Genomic DNA, 11903 nt, shown 5'->3' on the forward strand with positions numbered 1-11903 from the left:
CTTTTAATTAATAAAAAATACAAAGACCTTTAGCATAAGTGTTGACATCTTGATATGACTATTTAAGAAAGAATTGTAAAATAAATTGACGTTAAAATCCATAGACTTACAAATGTATAAGAATTCTTTGTGGTACATTCATAGACGAATCTCTCTTTATTAAAATTGAAGTATCGTTGGTGTTAATTGCGTTAGCACTTTACAATATTAAAAAAAAATATACAAAAAACAAAAAACTGTCAACACTTCAGGGAAAGACATGGCTCAAGGTTTACTACATTTATCAGGCAATATCAAACTATTCATTTTAAATAAAATTGATATATAGTTCTCGAGGGATTTAGGAATGTGACCATTTTTGCATTTTCATGGAGGTAAATCTATAATGAATCTTTTTATACATACTTTTGAAGAAACGTAACATGCATTTTGTTTATAAGATTACAATTGATTCCGGTATTATAATTTATTATGTGAATGTCGTAATACCTATTTAAACAAAAAATATAACACGTATCCCCCCAAAAAAAGTGTATCCCCAAAATTCAAAAAAATTAATTTGATTAATAGAATTTAAGAAGATTTAAATCATGAATGCATCAAAAAGACATGTATCAATATGGTGTTTATAAATAGCTGACGGTGTAAAATCAACAAAAACAAGAGGTAGGAGATATCAAGTGGACATTCATAACTAAAGAGTCGAAAGAAACTTCAACGCAATGGCAAAGAAAAGAAAGACGACACCCCCCCCTCCCCCCCCCAAAAAAAAAAACAAAAAAAAAAAAAAAAAAAAAACAGTTCACAAAACACTAAACACTGTGCAACACAAACCATACCAAAACATTGAGGGATTGCAGGTGCTATAGTAGGGCAAGCAGCTCCGGTTCCTATAGTAGCACCCGCCGTGTTGCTCAATGTAAAGACAAATGTGTTGTTAAGTCTCATTCAGCGATGTCACAATTGAGTAAAAGAGGACAGGATGACGGGATATTGGTTACGACAATCATATTCATGGTCATCTGTGACACAGATGTATACCATAACGGCTAACCAGCTCGTGTTGGCGACCTTAAAACTTTACCACTTTGGTATGACTATTCAACTCATAATTATTCTTTTCCTATATGGAGATAATGAATTTCATAAAAGAATCAATTTTTCCAAATGTTTTCCTTTTTTTTTGTCTACTCGTTACCTTAAACAAAAAACACATGTACAAAGGTAGTAACCATCTATCTATTTTTGGATGAGAGTTGCCGCTTAGCCACCAAAATCTAAGAACTTAAACCTCCTGAAAAAATAGAAATTTTCACAATTTCAACTTAAGACATGTTTGCAAAATATAACACACTGTGAGAACATGATACGCCATGTGATAAAGATTGACTCATTTTGCTAACAAAATTGAAAAGTCTTAAAATTTACACCAGACACACGGACATCGCTCTATTAGAATGCTTTAAATACATAAAAGAAAAGGACGAGAATATGGAACATCAATGTGGATGAAAACCAGACATGTGATCGTAAATATCTTCTCGTATGCATGTTTTATTCGTCGAACTTACGACTGCATATTCATTTCAGTGGCTAGTGTTGGCAATTCAAAGATCATGTCTAAACCATGTACAAATGGACTGTGCTAGAAATAAATGAACTGTCTATAATTGTTACAATGCGATTAAAAATATCATTGAAAGTCTTTTTTAAAATATGATTCAAGACCGATTTAACTTGATTGTACTATTAGTGACTCGACCCTGCGGTAAGACTGAACGACTTTCTTTCGTCCGTTAGTGATGAAATTGACCACCATAGAACCCCTGTATATCAATTCAAACAATATGAACTCGTTGAACCTTACTATATGAACAAGTAGCGAAAGGTACAGACACATGTTCCTATCTGCTTTCAATAGTATTTTCAAACTCAATATAAGATAATTTCCTAGCCTTTCATTCAGTCAAGATATGAAATGGAAGTTGATGGTTATAGACAAGATCATAGCGATATTTAAGACAGATGCCAAACGTCAAGTCTTTGAATAAAGGAGATGGGGTTACATGAATATATACATGAGTGAAACACCAACCAAACAACAGCAAATAAACAAATTAATAATTTTACATCTAGAGGTTAAAATATGTTTTTTTTTTATCAAAAATAGACAGATGTTTATACAATGTGTTAGCTCAAAATTACCCTGAATTCAATTCAAGCGTATTATTATAAAGCATTTCAGTTTTATTGTTTGTTTCAGATATAAATGTATCATGCATAGACTAATTGAAGTAGTGTGTTTGATATTTCAATTTGTACAAGTTGAATTGCAGGTAGGTCAAATAATCTGGAATGTACTTGTCTTTAACGTTACACTCACTAAAGTGTTAATCAGCCAAGAAAAAACTAAGAGAACGACCATTTAACTTAAATGCATCATTTGCCAAATCCCTGTCCTCTATTTTTGCCGAACATTTCTCTCTCTCTCTCATATTTGTGATAGGAAAAAACCTGTTTTTTTTTATATTGCTCCGACTTGCGGTGATCTATTAATATCGGCAATTTATTGTTCTAATGATTAGCCACTGTTATACTTTTGCAACTTTCTCATTAGTTACGCGAGTTATCTCTTTTACTCCAAGAAATGTAAAATGGGCACACGAAAGAGAAAATTACTTCATGCGGTCTATCACGAATCCAAACAAGTATGCCTGTGCTGTCTCAAAACTTCAAAGAACTTATCAGACCGACTCCAATCAGAAATCTGAGTATCCTACACAATAAGACTCATGTTTATATCAACAGAAAGTAAAAACGCCTAACAACAAAATTATAACCAAATTTTTCTTCTCAAGTCGCAATTCAAAATTATGACTGAATAGTGTATATAAGGTATAAGGTAAAAGGGGCGGGTTCAAGAAAATGATGTGACACTTGTTACTGCAATTAAATATTTGTCGGAATGAGAGGGGAAATGAGTTAAGATTCTTACATATTGATAGACTTTTAAAGACTGAAATTTTCTTTAATTCAAAAACCAATTGCATCCAATTTTCATAAACTCTGCAGAAATACTACCAAATTCTACTACAAAGGATGTTTAACGACCTTGATTATCCATGTAGATCTCGCACAGTCAGCTCTATTCTGTCATCTAGTTCGGAATTTTAAAACAAGCTTTCAGGAGCCTGTGGTTCAGTGGTTGTCGTTGGTTCATGTCTGTCATATTTGTTTTTCGTAAAATGTTTTGTTATAAATTAGGCCGTTAGTTTGCTCGTTTATAATGTTTCACATTTTTCATTCCGGGGCCTTTAATAACCGACTATATGGTATGGGTATTTTGTTAAAATTTTATATGAGGGTTCTTCTTTTGACCTTATAATAGCCATAACAACAAAATAGAAGATCTTGATAATGTAAAAATATCGACCGGTTTTTATGATTTTCCCTATGTATCCTTTGTATTTTTAGCGTATCATGCTTTTAATTTCAACAGCTCGTATCTAAAAAAACGAAAACGGTTACCCCCTTTTTTATTTTATTTTCTGGCGTTTTTTTCAAGCAGAATCCATTTGTGAAATTTAAAAAATTAAAAAAAAATGGGTGGTGTAGTTAATTACGTACACTTCCTCTTAAATTATTTTTTACTTTATTGTTGTATTTATGTGATATGACCATTTATGTTATGTAAATGACCAATGACGGACGACACGGTTAGTAATAGATCTATAATTCCTTTTGTCTATATGTTTCAGTGTTCATACTCTGCTCTAGGTAAGTTTTCTTGTATTAAAATTTATGAAAATAAGAAGATGTGGTATGATTGCCAATGAGACAAATCTCCATCAGAGATCAAATGACACAGAAGTTAACAACCATAGGTCACCGTACGGCCTTCAACTTTGAGCAAAACCCATACCGCATAGTCAGGTGTAAAAGGCACCAAAATGACAAATGTAAAACAACCCTGGTCATTATGTCCCAAACGAGAGAAAAAAACAGCATGATTTATGTACAAAACAATGAACGAAAAACAAATATGATATACAACAACAAACGACAACCACTGAATTACAGGCTCTTGACTTGGGACAGGCACATACAGATTTATGTTTATTTTTCCATACCTATAAATTATACACATTGACGTCGTAACATTTACCTCTCTTGATATGAACAAATAGTTATTTCTTTCATGTAAGTGGTACTGGTTTTAATTGTACATTCTTTAATGTACGTTTTGTTATTCGCTCGATCAAGGGGCTTCAGCGGCCGAGGTCTCTAAGAAGTTCATCTACTTATATGTACCACTAGCCTGTCAACACTGAGGTTGTAAGTTCGAAACCCGCACGTGGCAGGTACGTTCGACTCTAATTTTAATTGACTAGGATTGTCAGTTTTCCTGCCGAAAGTCGATAGTTCTCTCCGGGCATTCCGGCTTTCTCTACCAATAAAAAACTGACCACGACGATATAACCAATAGTGCTGCAGGTGGCGTTAAACAACAACAATCAATCAATTAAGTTAAATGGTATAATTATTTCAAAATCTACAAATATATTAGTTAGCTCTGCTACATGTTTTTGTGCATGTTGCTATTCATGAACCTCGTTAGTGGTTGTATTCAACTATGTAAGTTTGTTTTGTCAATAAGAGATGTTGGTGTTGACGTGCTAATTGCTTAACACACAGAAGCAAATTATTCATATATACTGTAAACCAATTTATTTTTGCGGATACTTTACAGGGGCGTTTCCAGGATATTTGAAAGAGGGGGCGTAGGATACAATCGCGGAGCGATGCGAAAATTTTTTTTTTGACCTTTTTTTGGCTAAAAAACATAAAATAAATGTGAAATGCACTAATGTAACGGTTCCTGACTTGGAGCATGTATATTTTATAGTTAAAGTGTCAGGGTTGGATATTTTTTATGCCGAATTCTCTCCGTTAATTGTCTATGGTATATTAAAATGATTGGATGGATCTTAACAGCAGTAGACCAATAACGAGAAATTCCAAATTCTAGGGTATAGGGCATTACTTTACATTTCAATAGTCCTAGGCCAGGATTTTATGAACGGGAGGCGTAATTCCGGTTGCCCTGGAATAGGGTCCATGGGGAAGGTCAGAAGCTCCTGGATTTCAACAGTTTAGCATCAAATTATGAAGTATTATAACAGATTCCATGATAGACAAATTGGTGAAAATAGTCTGCCTTCAGATCATTCAAATTATGTATTGATTAACATGTGGATATCAAATCTTTGGAAGAAGTTGTAAATTCAGTTTAAAGGTTATATGAAATGGGCATGAAAAATGAAAAATAAATCTTTAACGATAGCTTTTTCTGAACTTTTGATATACCCGTTTTGTTAAAATATACCTTTTCACTGTTTTGGAAAATGTTGTTTGTGCTGTATTTAGACCCCTTTACCAAGAAATTTGTTTTGCATGCACACGTATAAAAATTGCGGTTTTTATCCAACGCAATCATAGGTTTGAACGTTGTTTTCAATTTAGTAGATATAAAAAGATGTGGTATGAGTGCCAATGAGACAACTCTCCATCCAAGTCACAATTTATAAAAGTAAACCATTATAGGTCAAAGTACGGTCTTCAACACGGAGCCTTGGCTCACACCGAACAGCAAGCTATAAAGGGCCCCAAAAATTACTAGTGTAAAACCATTCAAACGGGAAAACCAACGGTCTAATCTATATAAGAAACGAGAAACACTTATGAACCACATCAACAAACGACAACTACTGAACATCAGATTCCTGACTTAGGACAGGTGCAAACAGTTGCAGCGGGTTTAAACGTTTTAATGGTACCAAACATTCACCCTTATCTGAAACAATAGTGTAACATTGTATTTATATTTATGATACCCCGTTCTAGATAGTCAAATCTGACCCCTTCCAATGCAAGGCAAAAAAAAACTAATCCCATTTCAGACAATTTAGCTGAAAATGCAACCCCGTTTGTCGGAACATACCCGGTATCATATATATAGCGAGTTTCCCCCGGGTAGATGTAGAATGGCCATTGGGGAAGTGTCACACAAAACAACCATTTCATGTATAGATTTACTTAACCGCTTTGGTTGTTTAAAAAAGGTGTCCAAGTCACCTATCGGATGGGGGAATCAGTATAAAAAGAAATCAGAGTATGTATTTAATTAATGAATATGATAAATTGCCATATTCAATACAATATAAGCAGATAACGATAGTTTTTTTTTTTTTTTTTTTTTTTTTTTTTTTTTGTACGCCCATTACGCCCTTACCTGGACCCGCCCCTGCTTTATTTCGCGTTTAGTCCTTCCTAGCCCACTTCGCGGCGATTTAAATTCGCGATTTTCAAATTTACTTGATGTAGTTAGATAAGGAAAGATCCAATTTTAAATTTTCGCGACGATTTATATTCAAGTTATTTTTCTTCTCGCGAAAGTCGCGAAAATAAATCGCTCGCGAAAATAAGTTGGTTTACAGTATTCAGGACTTGAACACGTTAACAGTAAATCTACAGGTTTAAAGAAGTACATATGATATGATCAGAAACGAGAAATTTTTCCACCAGAAACTGAAGTAGATCTCATTGGGGTCTAAGCGAGACGCAGGATTGGCCAATTCTTTATAAGCATGGCACGTGAAAGTCAAATTATTGTGCGTGAAAACGGGAAACGAAGTCGGGAGGGACACGTGAAATACAAGCTTTATTATAACAATGATAAGCGGGATCCAGGATCAGACCCCCAAATGAGAGCCCACTGGAGGACGCGATAGATCACCATATGGCCAATGACAATGAGGAACATTGATACCGTATAATAGAAAATAAAAGGGCCAGGCATGAAATGAACGAAAAACAATAATTGCACACAGCTACCAAAACCAACCGTAGGATTACAAGCTACTGACTTTGGACAAGTACATACAAAATGTGACGGGGTAAAACTGTGATCTTACCTAGAACAGGGGTGTAACAGAAAAATATAAAACACAAATTATTAAAATCAAGAAGAAAGGGCTTAACCGACCTAAGAGTGCCCGAAATTAGTGAATGCTAGTTTTTAATGTTTTGATTTATTGATAGCCAAATCAATGATTGTACCGATACAAACAATATTCAAAATGGGATCACAATGTTTAATTGCTTACCTTTTTAAATAAATTTATCTAAAGGATCGATACGTCTACAGGGTCCTATCTAAGTTTACGGGCTCTATAAACAACATCACCGTAATAATTTGGATGCGATATCCCGTTTGTCACGAGGTTTCTCCATGTACAAATTTGAGTATTTTTTAAAGAATTCATTGAAGGTTTTAGATATTTTGTAGTAACGGAATCTCTTACTAATTTACCAACTATATATAACTGACTCTATTTTAAAAGAGTAAAATCCATTTTATTCCTTTTTATAATATTTTTCAATGTTTACCATAAATGAATGCAGATTTCATAAAGAAACACACAATTTTTACAATATTCCCTGTTTTTATTCATATAATTGATAAAACTTACATTTAATTTTCGGGAAATTTCCCAAAATATATTAAAGTTTCAAAATATTTGTGGTAAAGATGTATGTGACAACTTTTTATTCGGGAAATGTCCCGAAATCATTTTCAACATTATTATTTATAACATATATGTTGGCAAAGCATTTTGACAAATAGATCTGAAACACATTTCGGGAAAAATCCAGACAAAAATAAACTAAGTACAAAATGTATAACACAGATGTCTTCAAATATTTCGGGATTTATCCCGAAAACCCAAAGTATATGCTAGAAATCATGACTAATAATTTTTTTCACATTTCGGGAAAAATCCCGAAAATATAAATCTATTATCAAGCACACACTTGTTGCATAGACTTTTTTTACCCATTTCGGGAAAAATCCCGAAATAAAATCTACAAGTAAAAATTATGCTACAGATTTCTTAAACATATATTGGGAAAAATCCCGAAAAAACAAAATTGATAAGATTTTACAATACAGAATTTTAATACATTTAGAGAGTTTTTATGTTAATTTGTTTCAAACATTTGTTGAAATATTATGATTCATAAAAAATATGTCTTTAACTGAAAAAAAATATGAATTTTGTTTATAAGCATACTTTTCATTACAGTTCCGAAAAAAGTATTTTCTAAGAAATATAAAGGTTGCTCTCTACTGAATCTCTTTTGTCATGCTTCAGTGATTCCCTATATATAATCAACCAAATTTGTCCCACAAAAGAGGGGGGGCCAGGCCCCCTCTAAATCCGCCTCTGATAAGTGGTCGATTTTAAACTGGCCTAAGCATAAACTTTAACATGTAAACTTTGCAAAAGATTCTTAGTTATTTGACCATGATTGAAGGTTCAAGGTAAAAAAAAATCCCCAAGCACATGCGTTGTCCAAAAGCTTATTCAACTGCAAATAAAATATCCCTAACATACTATTAATGGTTCTCCTTAAACTGAACTTATCACAAACCTTACAGTGTAAACAAAGATAATTTTCAAAGTCAATATACCATTAGGTTACTGAGAGGCTGGTGAGGAGGGCGGTGCTCTATGGGATTGAGATGTGTGTCTACAATCACATTTCAGTGTTCAGTAACTCATTTGTAATTATTTAAAAAAATGACTTCATAATGAACACTTGTAAGTACAAAGTTTCAAGTTTATTTGACCTTAACATCATAGTAAACTAATGTACACCAAAGACTTAACCTACTGTACTGTTTGTACATCTTGAAAAAACAAATGATTGATAAAAACTGGTTTCAACTCATTACTTCAAATGCCAATGAAATTTTAAAATAGGACGTAATAAAATGCTCTGCAGGGCGCAGCTTGATACGACCGCAGAGGTCGAACCCTGAACAGTTGGGGCAAGTATGGACACAACATTCAAGCTTGATACAGCTCTGAATTTGGATTGTGATTAAATATTTGACACAGCATAGGTTTCTGACACAGAATGAATGTGGTCTAAGAACTTAAAAATTTTAAATTGGACATTCACCTATTATGGTCCAATATCTAAAATCTAAATACATGGTTAGATTCAGCATATCAAAGAACCCCATATATTCAATTTTTGTTGAAATCAAACAAAGTTTAATTTTGGACCCCGATTTGGACCAACTTGAAAACTGGGCCCATAATCAAAAATCTAAATACATGTTTAGATTCAGTATATCAAAGAACCCTAAGAATTCAATTTTTGTTAAAATCAAACTAAGTTTAATTTTGGACCCTTTGGACCTTAATGTAGACCAATTTGAAAACGGAACCAAAAATTAAGAATCTAAATACACGGTTAGATTCGGCATATCAAAGAACCCCAATAATTCAATTTTTGATGAAATCAAACAAAGTTTAATTTTGGACCCTTTGGACCTCAATGTGGACCAATTTAAAAACGGGGCCCAAAATCCAAAAACTTAATACACGGTTAGAATCAGCATATTAAAGAACCCCAAGAATTCAAGAATAAAACCCCATTGAAATTGGTCAAGAAATAAGCAATTTATACGAAGTATCTTCTTTTGCACAATACTGTGCAATTGAATATTTCTTGCTATTGCGCAATACTGTACAATTGACAATTTCTTGCTATTGTGCAATATTGTGCTATTGGATATTTCTTGCTATTGCACAATACTGTGGAATTGAAGATTTCTTGCTATTGCGCAATACTGTGCAATTGAAGATTTCTTGCTATTGTGCAATACTGTGCAATTGAAAATTTCTTGCTATTGCACAATACTTATTATATAATAATTTACACATCCTGTTTGGTGTGTATCTCCTACCATATCATTATTATTTGCTTTTAAATATAAAACAGAAATAACCAACTTAAAATGGAAAATTTTAAAACCCCCCAAACTCAATTCCAGCCTTCCCTTTGTGGTATGGTACCTTGCAGTACAATTTCAAAGAAATCCATACACTTGAACACAAGTTATTGTCTGGAAACTAGAAAAATGCTTATTTTTGGCCCCTTTTTGGCCCCTAATTCCTAAACATTTTGGGCAATTACCCCCAAACTCAATTCCAGCTTTCCCTTTGTGATATGGAACCTTGTAGTACAATTTCAGGAAGATCCATACACTTACACACAAGTTATTATCATGAAACTAGAAAAATGCTTGTTTTTTGCCCCTTTTTTGGCCCCTTATTCCTAATATTTTGAGGCAATTACCCCCAAAATCAATCCCAGCATTCCCTGTGTGATATGGAACCTTGTGGTACAATTTCAGAGAGATCCATACACTTGAACACAAGTTGTTGTCTGGAAACTAGAAAAATGCTTATTTTTGGCCCTTTTTTGGCCCCTTATTCCTAAACGTTTTGGGCAATTACCCCCAAACTCAATTCCAGCTTTCCCTTTGTGATATGGAACCTTGTAGTACAATTTCAGAAAGATCCATAAACTTACACACAAGTTATTGTCATGAAACTAGAAAAATGCTTGTTTTTTGCCCCTTTTTTTGCCCCTAATTCCTAATATTTTGAGGCAATTACCCCCAAAATCAATCCCAGCATTCCCTGTGTGATATGGAACCTTGTGGTACAATGTCAGAGAGATCCATACACTAACACACAAGTTATGTCTGGAAGTTACAATAAAATGCTCCGCAGGGCGCAGCTTGATACGACCGCAGAGGTCGAACCCTGAACAGTTGGGGGAAGTATGGACACAACATTCAAGCTTGATACAGCTTTGGATTTGGATTGTGATTAAATATACATATACACAGCATAGGTTTCTAACACAGATTGAATGTGGTCTAAGAACTTAAAAATTTTAAATTGGACATTCACCTATTATGGTCCAATATCCAAAATCTAAATACATGGTTAGATTCAGCATATCAAAGAACCCCAAGAATTCAATTTTTGATGAAATCAAACAAAGTTTAATTTTGGACCCTTTTGACCTCAATGTGGACAAAGTTGATAACGGGGCCCAAAAATCAAAAATCTAAATACATGGTTAGATTCAGCATATCAAAGAACCCCATATATTCAATTTTTGTTGAAATCAAACAAAGTTTAATTTTGGACCCCGATTTGGACCAACTTGAAAACTGGGCCCATAATCAAAAATCTAAATACATGTTTAGATTCAGCATATCAAAGAACCCTAAGAATTCAATTTTTGTTAAAATCAAACTAAGTTTAATTTTGGACCCTTTGGACCTTAATGTAGACCAATTTGAAAACGGAACCAAAAATTAAGAATCTAAATACACGGTTAGATTCGGCATATCAAAGAACCCCAATAATTCAATTTTTGATGAAATCAAACAAAGTTTAATTTTGGACCCTTTTGACCTCAATGTGGACAAAGTTGATAACGGGGCCCAAAAATCAAAAATCTAAATACATGGTTAGATTCAGCATATCAAAGAACCCCATATATTCAATTTTTGTTGAAATCAAACAAAGTTTAATTTTGGACCCCGATTTGGACCAACTTGAAAACTGGGCCCATAATCAAAAATCTAAATACATGTTTAGATTCAGCATATCAAAGAACCCTAAGAATTCAATTTTTGTTAAAATCAAACTAAGTTTAATTTTGGACCCTTTGGACCTTAATGTAGACCAATTTGAAAACAGAACCAAAATTTAAGAATCTAAATACACAGTTAGATTCGGCATATCAAAGAACCCCAATAATTCAATTTTTGATGAAATCAAACAAAGTTTAATTTTGGACCCTTTGGACCTCAATGTGGACCAATTTAAAAACGGGGCCCAAAATCCAAAAACTAAATACACGGTTAGATTCAGCATATTAAAGAACCCCATGAAATCAAGAATAAAACCCCATTGAAATTGGTCAAGAAATAAGCAATTTATAGGAAGTATCTTCTTTTGCAC

General features: G+C 33.4%; 1 protein-coding gene across 1 annotated transcript in view; it reads left to right on the top strand.

Moving 5' to 3' along the window:
* The first annotated feature begins 324 nt into the window (after nucleotides 1-324).
* The window catches only part of LOC127716554 (WSC domain-containing protein 2-like), a 72707-nt gene continuing 61128 nt past the window's right edge, over nucleotides 325-11903 (top strand). The window contains exons 1-3 of the mRNA XM_052222781.1: nucleotides 325-374; nucleotides 2264-2336; nucleotides 3759-3777. Of these exons, the coding sequence (XP_052078741.1) occupies nucleotides 2277-2336; nucleotides 3759-3777 (79 nt within the window). The 5' untranslated portion in view covers nucleotides 325-374; nucleotides 2264-2276. The remainder of the gene's footprint in view (nucleotides 375-2263; nucleotides 2337-3758; nucleotides 3778-11903) is intronic.

Source organism: Mytilus californianus, unplaced genomic scaffold, assembly GCF_021869535.1.
Source record: "Mytilus californianus isolate M0D057914Y unplaced genomic scaffold, xbMytCali1.0.p SCAF_9, whole genome shotgun sequence".
NCBI classification, from domain to species: Eukaryota; Metazoa; Mollusca; class Bivalvia; order Mytilida; family Mytilidae; genus Mytilus; species Mytilus californianus.